At 29.8% G+C, this 15,328-nt stretch overlaps 1 protein-coding gene across 39 annotated transcripts in view; it reads left to right on the top strand.

The window, feature by feature from the left end:
* Positions 1-15,328, top strand: part of LOC105213249 (protein muscleblind) — a 285,776-nt gene that overhangs the window by 44,604 nt on the left and 225,844 nt on the right. For 37 of the 39 annotated variants that reach the window (XM_054234586.1, XM_054234585.1, XM_054234600.1 and 34 more), the window contains exon 3: positions 9,327-10,994. The exons of 1 other annotated variant lie outside the window; for it this stretch is intronic. In XM_054234586.1, coding sequence (XP_054090561.1) covers positions 10,806-10,994 — 189 coding nt within the window. In that variant the 5' untranslated portion in view covers positions 9,327-10,805. Of the gene's footprint in view, positions 1-8,194; positions 8,306-9,326; positions 10,995-15,328 lie in introns of all 39 variants that reach the window. One more of the 39 variants, XM_054234571.1, reaches the window with a different exon arrangement.

Here is a 15,328-nt window from a genome sequence, read left to right as displayed (position 1 = left end):
GCATTTATGACAATTTTTTTTTTTTTGATTATGAAATATATAAAATTAAGTATATATTATTTTGTGCTCATTGAGAATATTTTCTCTTCTTACTTTTTGCAATTTCTCAACAATTAACGTTGTTGCACTAAAAATTTTAACCTTCCAGCATAGTTAGAAGCATGAGCAGCTGTCTTAGATTTCATTTTGTGTTTGCAATAACTATTTGTAAAGCATATTGAATAATTAATTATTAATAACAATAACTCAAACTCACTTTTATTAACACTCAATACGAAAAAGATCTTAGTGCACTCAAAACTAATTGTGAATTATTACAGATTTTCTTGACAACAAAGTGGTGAGAGTATTCCAAACAGTATCATAGGCGAGTAGAATTTCTTGTGCGTAAATATGTATGCACTACCAAATATTGATTACCAAATGTTTTGTGATCAAAAAGCGTTCACTCAACGTAATCGTATTATTTTTTTTTATCAACTCACTCGTACACTTATTATCGAAATAACGTGCGAAAGTATAGAGCAGACGAGCGAGAGGGGGTGTGATAAATGTGAGGTATTAATTGTAGAGCGATCGTTATGCAGCTAATGAGGCGGGTGTCTTTGATTAGATAATGAAAGAAATCTTATAAAAAAAAATATTATAAAGTCAACATAATGAAAACGTGAAAGGTATAAATGGGCGGAAAGGTGTAAGTGAAAGGTGAAGCATTTCATAAATTTTATGAAAACACACACAAAAGCTTGAAGCAACAATTAAATCGCTTAACGGCACATGCCAATCACATTAGCCCACTCATAATTGTTATTGTCTGCAAGACTTCAAAATCATTTACCGGTATTTTCAACTCATTCAAATGCCGCAAGTGAATACCTTCATCTGTCAATGTCACGACGCGGCAGCCAACAATTGACACCGCCTTCCTCTGACGCCGACTTTATGGGGGTACTTTGTATGCACAGCGCACACGAGCTTTTATATGACTTTAATGATAATTAAAAAATGACTTTTTCGTTTCGTTTTTGTTATTTTTTTGATTGCCATATGGTTATTGTTATCATTGTAGTTAGCGGGAAAAAAGTGCCGAAACATGCTGATAATTCAATTAGAGCGCGCTAGTGGAGCAATGCATATCACTTCATGCTTCTTAGTTACTAAAACTGTGTGATCATGTGGGGCAAAAATTTTGAGCTCAAAATTAACTGCGGCGGATACTAAAAACTATCGTGAGATGATGCCAGCATTTCGGTGATTCTTTTTATTTTTGTAAAGCTCGCGTTTTTTTTTGACTTGTTTGAGAATTCTTCAGCCAATGCGCTGTTTACTTTTGGCCCCACCGGTGATTGTTATATCAATGGTTAAACTTGTTGTGTTATATGAACGCCAAAGATCGGGTTTTAAATTTTATTTGTTCAAGATTTAGGTTAGGTACCACGAAGACTAAAAAGTGAACCACAAAGTATCGCAGATTTTTTGAGTATCTTAACCATATTTTTAATCGATGCTGAGATGAAGGTGTAAAACAAGTAAAAGTATTCCTTCGACATAGGCGGTAGAGAGTTTAGGTCTTTAGTGAACTGTTTCTGACATAACAAGAATGACAATTTATGTAAATTTAAATTATTCTCAGAAATATTTCAGTGTTATGGAGGGTTCAAGAGAATCAATTATAAAATTAAATTATTTCTTTACTAAGTATCATAAATCGACCATCTACATATTAGTCAATTTTAGTACTCTAAGCCTTGGTTAAGCACCTAAAAAGCAATGTACTATATACTTAGTTGTGAGCTGCAATACCCGTCTACTACCATCTCTGACACTACCGTATTTGGTTTCAAGCGCTCCACAACTTCAGCTTCATGTCTATTTTTTTGCGTTCAATCATAGATCTTCTTAACAGCAAAGCGTCTTCCGCCATGACATGAAGCTTCTCACCTGCGGTTACTCAAAAACAGGTATACACACATACATATGTCTAAATATTTTATGTGACACTTTTATATCATCGCGCTCTGTTTTGTACATTTTGCTGGTGGTTACCAGTTTTTCTATACGAATTGTGATTTCATTTGACATTATGTCATTTGCAATCCAATATCAAACAAAGTGAAACGCATATATAAGAATGACCAAAGCTGGCGCAAACGTTTATTGACTTAAGCGCTACACTCAGAAATACGCTCGCTCACACTCACGCCTGCGGTTAAATTACATATGTGCGTTACGTATGCATTTCTCGCGTTCGCTCTTACGCTCTCGCCGTTTTTTGATATGACTTCATTAAAAAACAGTTACTTATAGTCGTATAGGCTTAAGATTAGATCACGTTGTCGCATTTTCTTCATACGGACGGCTCGTGACCGACCATTGCGTTCGGCGCTCTGTCGTGTTGGTGCGACGCTGGTGTGCTCAGCTGTTTGTTCTGCGCACAAATCTTGATTAATGATCGAAGTTGTAAGTTTATTTTTTTCTCTACAAATAGATCTCTAAATCACGTTGTTTACTTATATATGTATCTCATACACTGTATTCTCTATAGTGTATGCAAACCGCGCACTACTGACGCAACAAGCGTGTGGGAGGTGTCTAAAAGGAGCTATAAAAAATACAAAAAATAAGTAATTCAAATAAAAATAAATTTAAAACTAATAAAAAAAAAATAAAATAATGAATGCGTTTTTGCTCTTCTTCATTGCTAATTCGTTAGCGTTAGTTAGCTTCATTTCAGTGGACCGCCATCCGCCAACTCTCAGCCAATTTTGGCAGACTCAAACCAAAAATTTGTTTAACCATATTTGGCGTGTCTCACTTGCGTGTCGTGTTTAAAACTATTAATTAGCTTTCGTAAAACGTATGCTCTTTCGTATTACGTATGCTCTTCAGCCGACTTGAATGCACAAAACGTGATAAATATGCGCCCACACTGTTTGGTAAGCGTTGTCCTTGAGGTTTTCAAGTTCAGGCGCAGGGTTTTGAACTTGAGTTTTTTTTTTTGTTTTTTGATTTTAATAATGATAAAGAATATAGAATTTTAAAGGTGTTTGTTTTAAATATAAAATAAAAATATTAATAATTATTTACTTTCAATTATAAAAATTACTTTTTATTTAAAAAATATAAACAAATAAACTTATATTTCAAATACGCTGAATTAAAAAAATTTTGGTAAAATTAAAATATATATTTTGAAAAATACAAAAAAATGCGTAAAATACATAATATACATGTATATCTATTTTGAAAAAAATAAAAATAAAATTTAAGAAAAATAAAAAAAACTTAATTTAGAAAATTAAAAAAATTGGTTAATAATTTTACCAATAACTTTTATAAATAATATGTAAAATTAAATTTTATTAATTTAAAATTGAAATTTGTTTTGCTTAACAACACCGTTGCATGCGCTGCATCACGTTTTCAGCAGTTGTCAAGTAAACTCAAAATCTAGTCACCGTTATGTCGTCATTTCGTCACACTCGCATGCCGTCACTCCAACAGCCACCCAACAGCGCCATATTTGTTGTGTGTGTGTGTGACTTTAGCTTAGCAGCTAAAATATGCTGCTGCGTCTTCCTCATTTGCTGGCATTTAGCTATTACTTTTACTGCGCGCTTATACATGCCAGTTTTTCTATACAGTGTTGTCTTCTTCTTCATTTTTTTCTAGTCATATTGACTTGTTGTTTACTTTTTGTCATTTCTCTGAACAAATAGTAATTTTCTTACACCCACACACACATCAGCTAGCAAATGATATCAGTTTGTTAGTTCGACTTTTAATGCAATCAACAAAAAAAAAACAACCAAAGGCACTAAAAACGATTTTTATTGGCAACAACAAAAACAAGAATGAAACAAATGCGGCAATTAATTTCAAAGGCACAGTGAAGCAATTCGAGCGCAGTTGGAATTACAAAAATTTAAAAGTGAAAATAAATTGATAATATTTAATTTTATTATTAGAAATTTTTTTGAAATTTTGAATTTTTCCTCTTAAAAATTAGTAATATTTTGTATTTAAAATTTTGTAGTTTAATTTATTTTTTTGAAAAACTAAAATGTTTTTAAATTTCCAAAATGAATTTAAATTTACTTGAAAATTTAAAAATAAAAATCCGTTCTTCACTTATCATACATTTCCAATTTGCGTCAATTAAAATTTTTCCAATGCCACATTCTTGCTGCCAAATATTTTCAAATTGTTTAAATGCAATAATTCTTTTTTATTATTTATTACTATTTTGCGCTTTCGAATACCATTCGCGTAATTTTCTTTCTAAATGTGCTAGTTTATGAGCGAACAACTGCAGTTGTTGCGTCGACGGCAAAATTTATGACTTTGCTGGATTTTGGCGTTTTTGAGTGTTTTCCTCCATACATGTAGATATGTATATACTATATACATACATATATATATATTCATAAATTAATATTTTTTGAATGGTAAAATTGTTATTTCTGAAATACAAAAAAGTATTGAATTTGTGTTTTTTATTTTTAATTATAATTTAAACAAGTAAGGAAAGGCTAAGTTCGGGTGCAACCGAACATTTTATACTCTCGCAATTTATTGAAGAAATTTTATTAAGATAACACCCAAATCTACCTATAAATTCGGAACAAAGTTTAATAGAATAACGAAAATCGTCCTATATAGTGTATGAGGGCTGAGGAAATTCCTGAACCGATTTCATTCATTTTCACCAGCAAGGTACACTATATCCAAGAATATACACTCACTTAATTTTGCTAAGATATTTCACATATTAATCAATATATATGTATATGCAGATTAAAGCCCACCATATTTTCGAAAAGCCTATAATTTGGTATATGGGAGCTAGGAGATGTTATTACGTGATTTTAATAATTAGAATAAAAAATTTCCTCTGAATTACATTAAATTATCAGAGAGATTTATCCATATTTTCGGTTAAAATTTACCCTTAGGCTCGGAGTTCAACATGTTCGATAACAGGGGCCTTTAAAAGTTATTGTCCGTTTTCGACAATTTTTTCTCAAGTGAAGCCAGAGGTGATATGCACTATTTGTGTAAAGTTTTATTCCGCTATCTTCATTGGTAACTTATGTATACATTATAAAGTGAAGGAATCAGATGGAATTCAATATTGAGTTATGTGGGAAGTCGTCGTGGTTATGAACCGATTTCATCCATTTTTCACATGTGTCATCAGGGTATGAAGAAAGTATAATACACCGAATTTCATTGAAATCGGTCGAGTAGTTCCTGAGATATGGTTTTTGACACATAAGTGGGAGATGTCACGCCCATTGAATTGAAAATGAAAATTTTGTAAAAAAATCTGAGTGCAGCTTCCTTCTGCTATTTCTTCTGTAAAATTTAGTGTTTCTGACGTTTCTCGTTAGTGAGTTAACCCACTTTTAGTCATTTTCAACCTAACCTTTGTATGGGAGGTGGGCGTGGTTATTATCCGATTTCTTTCATTTTTGGACTGTATAAGGAAACGGCTAAAAGAAACGACTGCAGAAAGTGTGGTTTATTTAGCTTAATTGGTTTGCGAGTTATATACAAAAAACCTATTTGAGGGCGGGGTCACGCCCACTTTTCCAAAAAAAATACATTCAAATGTGCCCCTCCCTAATACGATCCTATGTTCCAAATTTTATTTTCATAACTTTATTTATGGCTTAGCTATGACACTTTATAAGTTTTTGGTTTTCGCCATTTTGTGGGCGTGGCAGTAGTCCGATTTTGCAACCTTCGAAAAGTTTCGAAAGCAACCTCCTCAGGGTGCCAAGAAATACCTGTTCCAAGTTTCGTTAAGATATCTCATTTTTTACTCAAGTTATCCGTTTCACGGACGGACGGGCAGACAGACAGACATTCGGATTTTGACTCGTCTCGTCACCCTGATCATTTTGATATATATAACCCTATATCTAACTCGTTTAGTTTTATGACATATAAACAACCGTTAGGTGAACAAAACTATAATAGCAACTTTTGTTGCGAGAGCATAAAAACTCACACATTTTTCAGAAATAATTTTGTAACTTGCTTCCTTAAAATTGAACTTTTTAAATTATTTCACGATATTTTTTTTTATTAATTTTCTATTATATTCTAAAGTTTTAATTATTCATAGTTGTTTATTGAAAGTTTTTAATCACAATCCTATTTCTATTGAACTGTTTTCATATAATCGAAATTTGTGTCAGTAATCGAACAAAAATTTGAATTTTCCATTGCAATTATCTTTTCATTAAACATTTTTTTTACAAAAATTTATTATTTATATCTTTTATACAATAAAATTAAAGCTTTTATATTTGTTATTTTTTAACATAGACATTTTTATAATTTTTTCTCCTATAAAATTGTGTTTACATTAATGATGTCATAGGTTACATACATACATACACACACATAAAGATTGATTCGCAGCTGCAAAATTCGAAATAAAATTTTGAACGTGTGAAATAGAGTAAATATTTAGGGCTCAAGGTTCAAATATATATGAGCTTCCAATTTTTTCTATTTTTTCATGTTTTTTGTTATTTCTAAACATGTGCGAGCACACCCATTTGTACATACATATAAAAGATAAGATAACGGTATTATGTGGGTATTTAGTAACTACATTCTTAGTCATATATGTAGATATGTACATACATGTGTAGCTGTCTATAAAGTGAGTTGGAAATTTTTAAATTCCTCAATTCGTTAAGAAATCGCTGGGTTATTTTGTGAACCGTTATTCAGACCTTATATACATATGTATATACATATATTTGTTTGTTTTTGTAAAGGTGTGCATATTTGCTAGATAAGGATTGTTTTTTAACACCGTTGAGTGATCGATTGTGGACATGTGAAATGAATGAGAAATAAATTATGGACGATAAGCGCAAAATGCGGGTGCTACTACTCGCAAAAATAACCAAGGGAAAATATAAAAATTGGAACAGAAAAAATTTAAAAAAAAGTAATAAAGCAATTTATTAATAAACTAGGAAAACAAATTAAAATTATAATAGCAAATAATTAAAAATTAAAATTGAAATTAAAATTAAAAGTAAAATTAAAATTAAAATTAAAATTAAAATTAAAATTAAAATTAAAATTAAAATTAATATTAAAATTAAAATTAAAATTAAAATTAAAATTAAAATTAAAATTAAAATTAAAATTAAAATTAAAATTAAAATTAAAATTAAAATTAAAATTAAAATTAAAATTAAAATTAAAATTAAAATTAAAATTAAAATTAAAATTAAAATTAAAATTAAAATTAAAATTAAAATTAAAATTAAAATTAAAATTAAAATTAAAATTAAAATTAAAATTAAAATTAAAATTAAAATTAAAATTAAAATTAAAATTAAAATTAAAATTAAAATTAAAATTAAAATTAAAATTAAAATTAAAATTAAAATTAAAATTAAAATTAAAATTAAAATTAAAATTAAAATTAAAATTAAAATTAAAATTAAAATTAAAATTAAAATTAAAATTAAAATTAAAATTAAAATTAAAATTAAAATTAAAATTAAAATTAAAATTAAAATTAAAATTAAAATTAAAATTAAAATTAAAATTAAAATTAAAATTAAAATTAAAATTAAAATTAAAATTAAAATTAAAATTAAAATTAAAATTAAAATTAAAATTAAAATTAAAATTAAAATTAAAATTAAAATTAAAATTAAAATTAAAAAAAAAATTAAAATTAAAATTAAAATTAAAATTAAAATTAAAATTAAAATTAAAATTAAAATTAAAATTAAAATTAAAATAATCAAAAATAAAAATAAAATTAAAATTAAAATAATTAAAAATAAAATTAAAATTAAAATAAATAAAAATAAAATAACAAATAAAATTAAAATTAAAATAATTAAAAATAAAATAACAAATAAAAATAAATTAATAAAATTAAATTAATATTTTAAATTGTAGAAAAAATTAAAAAAGTAAAACAAAATAATTATAAAATAAAAAAAGAATTATAAATTATTTCAGAAAAAAAAACAACAAAAAAAATGAGAAAAACATTTTTTTACAAATTGTCATAGATACTCCTTTCTCATTTAATATTATTATATAATATATTCCTTAATAGCATATTATCTATTTGAATGCGCCATTCTTAGCATAATTTTACCACAATTTGTTTATATATCTGTATGTATTTGTCGATTTTCAGTCTAATAATTGCATGCATATGCGTGTATGTGTGAGCGTGTGTGAAAATGTTTCCGATTTTTCGCACTGAACTCAGCAACTCGCCAAAGTAAATGCCAAGCAAACTTCTGTGGTAAGTCATTTTTGCAACAATTTACTTACAAACCCTCACTCCCGCCTACATCCCAACAAAAACCTACAATCAGGATCTAAAGCCTTGCCGAAAAAAAAACATTAAAAACAACAGTAAATATTTGCTTTGAATCGCTAAAAAAAAGCGTGCGTAAATGTTTGATTTTCTCACATAGATTTCGTTTGTGTGACGAGAAATGTGCTTCTAGAAATGCTTCATAATGCTATCAATGTAGTTCATTAGCAGATGGAATGGGTTGCCATGTACTTACGAAAAAAAAATATATATATGTATAATGCTTGTGGCAAGCGGACTATTGCTGGAGAAATATCACAAATTTGTATTATTCTGTTTTAGTGAAATTCGAAATATGTTTTTAGTACTTGTATTTTTGTGTGCTTTCTTTGTATTTGTGCTGTGATGGATAAAATGCACATTTTAGTATTAATTAGGTCTAGCATAATTAGATTTTAAGAAATATATAGCACATATAAAAACAAAAGCCTTATAAAATATTTAAATGTATATTGTATAGTGCTTAGCAAGCTCTTTATAGCGCTTTCAAAATATAAAATTAAGACAGAAATGCATTTGGTTATTAAAAAAACTAAATTATTTTCAGTACTTAAGAAAAGCTTTTTCAAAAGTTTCATTGAGCTTTTGCCAAAAGCTTCTGAAAAGCTTTATTTGTTTTTTTTTTTAATAAAACACTAAAGAAACTTGAAATTAAACTCTTAAAGAGCTTTCTTAAGCGCTTAGATTGATAGTTAAAAAAAAAGCAACTGGAGATTAAAGTTTTCGAAACGAGTTCGCAGAACGCATAAACCACTCATTACAAAACCATATTTTTTAAATCTTAAAAAAGAACAATATATAATATAAATGGCTCGTATAGATTAATATATGTATGTATGTAAATATCGGTCTTCCCGCTGATATTTAGTTGTATTTAATTTCTAATTTTGTATGGCTACCGATCACGTGTGTAATTTTATATCTCTATTCTTTTATTTCATTTCAGATATTGTAAAAACCGCTCAAACTTGCTTTATATCACTCACAAACATTTGCATATTAAACATTAGCAAAGTAAACAAAAAAATAAATAAAAATAAATAAACTCGAAAGCTAAACAAATAAACACAAACTCCACTCATAAAAACAATACAAATCTTAAAAGTACTATCTATCTACTGCTCTATAATTATACCCGCAAATAAAAAATATTACCCCCAAGCTACCCGCAAAATAACCAAAATCAATATATTTTCACTAAGTTAGTGCCAGCAAAAATATTTTTGAAACTTGTGAAAGCTTGTAAATTTTGCGTGAAAGCTCTACGATAAAAAGCTTGAAGCAAACCAAAGTGAAAAGAATTTCAAGGGAGCAATAGTGTGCCGCAGTAACGGAATTTTAAAAAGAAAAGCTTCAAAGGAAGCGCGTAATTTTGAGCTTTAAGAACAATTGGTCACCCGCTACCCCTCTTACCCGGCTTATACCCATAAATTTATATTAAAAAAAACGCTAACTATAAACACATAGTAACAAAAAAAAAGCTAAAAAGGTGAATACATTTTAATACCAAAGCTCCTGCTGCTATAAAACGTGTGCAAATTTGTAAATTGGTTTCGATAATCTATTGTTGAGCGCCATCAAATAGCCGCTGCAATAAATACATATAATTCAAATAGTTCTAAAACAGTAAACGAGTGACATTGTTGCGTTTTTGCTTTCCATAGCTTACAGTTTTTGTTACCGAGTGTCGAAAGAGTTGTCAAAAACAGCTCAGAAAGTAGCCGAAAGCATATAAAGCCAATTATTTTTGAAATTCTAGTCATTGACTAAACGGCGTTGCCATAACAACGAACCGCGATTCGCACAAACGTAAGCTAAGAAGTGCAGCCGTCATTAAGTTAACTACGCCGCAAACTTCAAAGATTTTTTGACATTTTTCGTAAATGTCATATTTACGAATTTTTCAAAAAACCATAATTTTCAAAACAAGCGCATAACTGACAAACAATCTTTTTGTTGTAGAGCAAAACAAAAAAAAATTAACAAAAAAAATTAACAACGAAGTCAAACAGAAGTTCAACCAATTTGACTACTCGTTAAAGCTCTTTTGTGAAAGTAGCTAAGCGACAGCAGAGCCACAAATAAAGCCATAACGCAGCTGTACCGATAATAACTCATAAAAGTGATGAAGTAGTGATCAAATAATAAAAAAAAGAAATTTCATCAACATAATTGTTGTATCAAAGCCTACTAGCCGAAAAACTCAAAAGCTCCTTGAACAGCTACCAAGCACATGTAAAGTATCAACGGTAATAAAACAAAGAAAGAGAAAAGTCACAAACTCCCCTACTCGCGTTTTATCACGTAACCAAACTACTGCGAAAAAAAAGTTACAAAATTAATTAAAAGTCAGTCAACTTTACCAATAATAACCCAATTCAAGTAACACTTATTGAACACATTCATAACAACCAACAATACAAAAATGGCAGCTGTCGTCCATGTGAATAGCCTGTTGAATGGCAAAGATTCACGCTGGCTCCAATTGGAGGTGTGTCGTGAATTTCAGAGGAATAAATGCTCCCGCCAAGATACCGAATGTAAATTCGCTCATCCGCCCGCCAATGTCGAGGTACAGAACGGAAAGGTGACCGCTTGTTATGACAGCATTAAGGTTAGTAGAATTTTGTGTGCTAACATAAATCAAAAATAGATATACATATATGTACATATAAGTAGTAGCGGCTTCAATACTCTCATGCCTTATTCTCATCCGAGTTGCGAGAGTAGTACCCAATAGAGAGAGAGAGAGAGCTTTTAAGTTTAGTAATAAGTGATAATTACTGTTTTTAAGCTGTTTAAGTTATAATATTATATATACAGTTGATTAATATTTAGTTTGCGAGCATTAAAGCTTTCATTCAATTTATGTTAAGCTGTTAAGCTGAATAATTCTTTTTAATATCGCTTTTTGTATTTGACTTGTCCCTTATTTACTCATTATTAATATAATTCATAATTTTTGTTTATTTTAATGACTGCTTTCTAAATGCTTTACTTTTCACAATCTACTTGTGAAAGCTATAAAGCTTAGCTGTCGAGCTTTTTCTTAGATTTTTATGTAAGCTTACTAAATTTATACCTATATATAACTGTATGCTTATGTGTTTGTGATAAAAACTCCCAAAAAGCTTCATTGCAGATATGTATGTATACTGTGGACATGACTAGCGCAGAGTTTGAAACCATTAAACAATTTTGACATTCTTTATATTTGTATAACCAAAAAATTTTCCGTTTTTTTATACTTTTTTTGTCTTTAATAATATCTAGCGAGAACTAGCTCGCTTTCGAAGTTTCTGTTGAAAATGAGCTTTGCAGCTTTGTGAAGCTTACATTCTATGTCATTACGGTCCGCATATACAAAACATTTGAATGTAATAAAAATTAAAAGCTTTTTCAAATCACCTGTACCTCCTTTATATTCCCGAAAACATATAACAAAAATTTAACAAACCATATCTCTCTATCGCTACAAGCTAAAGCCTAATAAATTCAATTTCTTCGTAATTTATAATGTTTCTTGATGAAAGCTTAGCTTGACATAGCTTAACTTTTGGTATATTGTTTGGAGTTTTAATGAAAAAAGCTTCGTGGCGGCACTAATTGCTTAAATGCTTAGTTTTGTATACAATTTCTTGTAAAATTTAGAAACAAAAACGGGAAATAACCAAAGCTTCACTATTTCCTAGTATTCTCTTTCCTACTATATTAGCCCACAGCTCAGGCTTTGAACAAATCAACAATTTTCCATATCAACGCCTTGCCTTTGTGTAAACTGAAACTTTACCTAAGCAGATTGGCTGCCTTTCGCAAGCCGGAAGTACAATAATAGCTTATAAAACAGTCAACAAAGTGATGACTTTTTACCCCATAAAGTCTAATAACAACAAATAAGTTAGCAAAAAGCACTTGCTGTAAATAAAAGAACATCTCGCTTCTAAAGTGAGATGCGCTAAATGGGCGGCAAAGTTTTTTCAAAGATTCTTCAAAGTCAAATAAAAAAGTGGTAAAAAGCGGAGACAAAAAATATTCAAGCTTAATAAATTGAAAGTGAAAAAATGTTAGGAGTTATAGTTTTGATCACACCGAAAAGCGGTTAGTTGTTCAGAGTAATATAATACCTAAAACGTCCAATACTTCAATAAGTAAATGTTTGTCTACCACCTAAAACTGTCTGGAGGAAAATAAAGTAATTTTATTCCCAAAACATATGTATATGTTTACAGCCACACTTAAACCTATAAATAGTTTCTCAAAATGGCTCAAAGAGCCACAATGTGCTTTTACTTCACCCCTTGTATTGTAAAACTCCATTCATGTGCTAGCTAAATATGTTCTACTTTTTATGAAATTTTATAATGCTAGTGAAAATTAATTTCAAGAGTTAATAGTATAAGTTTCTCAAACTTTCGTCTGACATGACATGTTCCCTACACCTTTACTCAAATATACAAATGCTATGCCACTACGTTCCGTACACGTGTCCTTTCATTCTCATGTACGCTGAAATAAACGCAGACATTCATTGCCCACAAATTAATTGTATTATCCTATTAATTAACTATTCAGTAAACGCTTTCATACGACTGGTGTTTTTTATGTAAACATCAGGTGGACATATTCACCAACTGACTGTGCTACACGGTCAGTCGTCCTGTGGCAGTTGTGTAAATACAAATGTGTGTTGAAAGGTGCACTTGGCTCTCGTAAGCTGTTATACTTTTTTCCCCTATTTTATGTTCATATTCCTTAAACTGGCTCCTCTGCTTCGCTTTCTTTCTCTCTCTCCTTCTCGTTGTACCTCATGTGCGCCGTTTTTGTGTCATTATACGAATTACCTGAATACTTGCCCCAGCATTACACTTTTCATTTACTCACTTTCATTTGGTTTATTTGCATCATAAGTGGCCCCAAAGTAGCTGACCGAGTAGTCTACTAGGCATGCCTATGATGTTTTGGTGATACCGAATTAAACTCAGGGTCTATGCAACACTGCAATTTTTACCTAAGTGCATGTGTATTTATTTATAGTTTTTAATACAATCCACTAGCGCTGCATACTGTGCGAAATGCAAGATATTGAAATTAGCAATAAAGAGTGTCTGCCTTAAAATGGCTCAAAGTGGCTCAATATTATTTGAAGTTATAATTTGACTTTAGATCACTGTATCTACTTTAGACTTATTTTAATATTTAAGTTTAAAGACAGATATTATCTGACTCAAAATGGTGCAACATTTAAAATTAGAGAGTTGTGTGTCTTTAAAATCGTAATTTTAAAATATTAACTATTATATAAAATATCAACTTAACCACTGTAGGGATCTTTCCCTTTAATGAATTTGTTTTTGTATTTAACCTTTAGTTGTACATATTTCACACTGCTGTACCATTATTGTTTGTTACTGTTTTTTGCAATTCGAAATTTCAAAATTGTATAGCCATACAACTCAAAGCGGCACAAAGTAGCTCAAGTTAGCTCAATATCTATTTAGCTACAATAATAATTAGTGGCAAAAGTTATACGCGTAAATTGACGATTGGAGCGTAGAAACCATAAATAATAGTTTCGCTGTAGCTTTGGAATTATGTTCAAAGGTCCACAAGAGTTTTGAAAGTTGAAGATGGCTCCACATGTAGTTTTATATAGTTTTTTGATTGAAATATATACAAAAACTGATTTACACAGACTTGAAGCTAAATATTTCAATATTTATATTATATTTGTAATGTTTACAGTAGAATATTTGCCAGAGCTATGCCACTCATCTGCCAAAAGTTTTTTTGATAACGTCCAAATATTGAATTCATATAATGAATTGCTGTGGAGCAAAAACAAGAGCCAAACCCCATTTTCTTTGTTTTTTTCCGATATTTTATAAAAAATATAATACAAAAAAACAAACATTAAATACGTTTTTGAAATATTTTTCTTGTGAAAACACAACTAGCATCGTAGTAGGCGCCATTCATATAATTGAATAAATACATGAAAAAAGTCAAATCAAAAATTGAATTTGAGAAACTACATCGTCAAGCTTTTACATCTTATAGAGTTTTTATAATAAATATAACTTTCGGAGGAAGAATCTATAATCTTGCAAAACATGAGCACAGAAGGCGAGGTTTCCGTTCCACCAAATGTGTCAAATTCAAGCAATCCTCTTAAGCCAATGGTGGCATATGTTGCCGTTATTCTATATGTTATGAATTTCGTTTGGGTGTCATGGCGTCGTTCTAATAAAGATGGTGCTCCCAATTCCAGTACAATGCTGCCACCGTCAATGTCGAAGCCAACGTCAGCAACAATACCAATGCCAAAGCCTGTCTCAATGTAAGCAAACGATCAGGGCAACGTCTTGAATTGCCAAAACCTGGACATCGGCAGTGCATGTGTACGTGTTTAAAAATCGGAGACTTTTTGGCGTGATAATTGGTTGATATTGGCTTAATTTCGTTTTTAGTATAAACAAATTGTTTCATTATATTGGTGTGGAGAGGGTGTCGAAATTGCGATGATTTCGATAATTATGTTGCATTTATATCCTTTTTTTTGTGAAATAGATTATGTTATTGTTGTTCATATGTATTCTCGCAACTTATTGCACAGATATTATAATAAATAGTTGTGTTCACAAATCAGTTGTTTGTAAATCCTGAAACTAAACGAGTTAGATATAGGGTTATATATACCAAATTGATCAGGGTGTCGAGTAGAGTTGAAGTCCATCTGCCTGTCTGTCCGTGCAAGCGATAACTTCAGTAAAAATAACCACATCTTAATGAAACTTGGTACACGTGTTGGCAACATGAGGAGGTTGGTATTGTCGAAATCAGACCACTACCACGACAACAAGCTGTTGAAACAGAAGAGAAAACAAATAAAGTGCTATAACTGAACTGAACTGAATAATGAAAGGATCACATTAGTTACGTCGTATTTGG

This window comes from Zeugodacus cucurbitae, chromosome 6 (genome assembly GCF_028554725.1).
Source record: "Zeugodacus cucurbitae isolate PBARC_wt_2022May chromosome 6, idZeuCucr1.2, whole genome shotgun sequence".
NCBI lineage: Eukaryota > Metazoa > Arthropoda > Insecta > Diptera > Tephritidae > Zeugodacus > Zeugodacus cucurbitae.
Note: the sequence above shows the minus strand (reverse complement) of the source record. Positions and strands in the feature narration are given on the sequence as shown.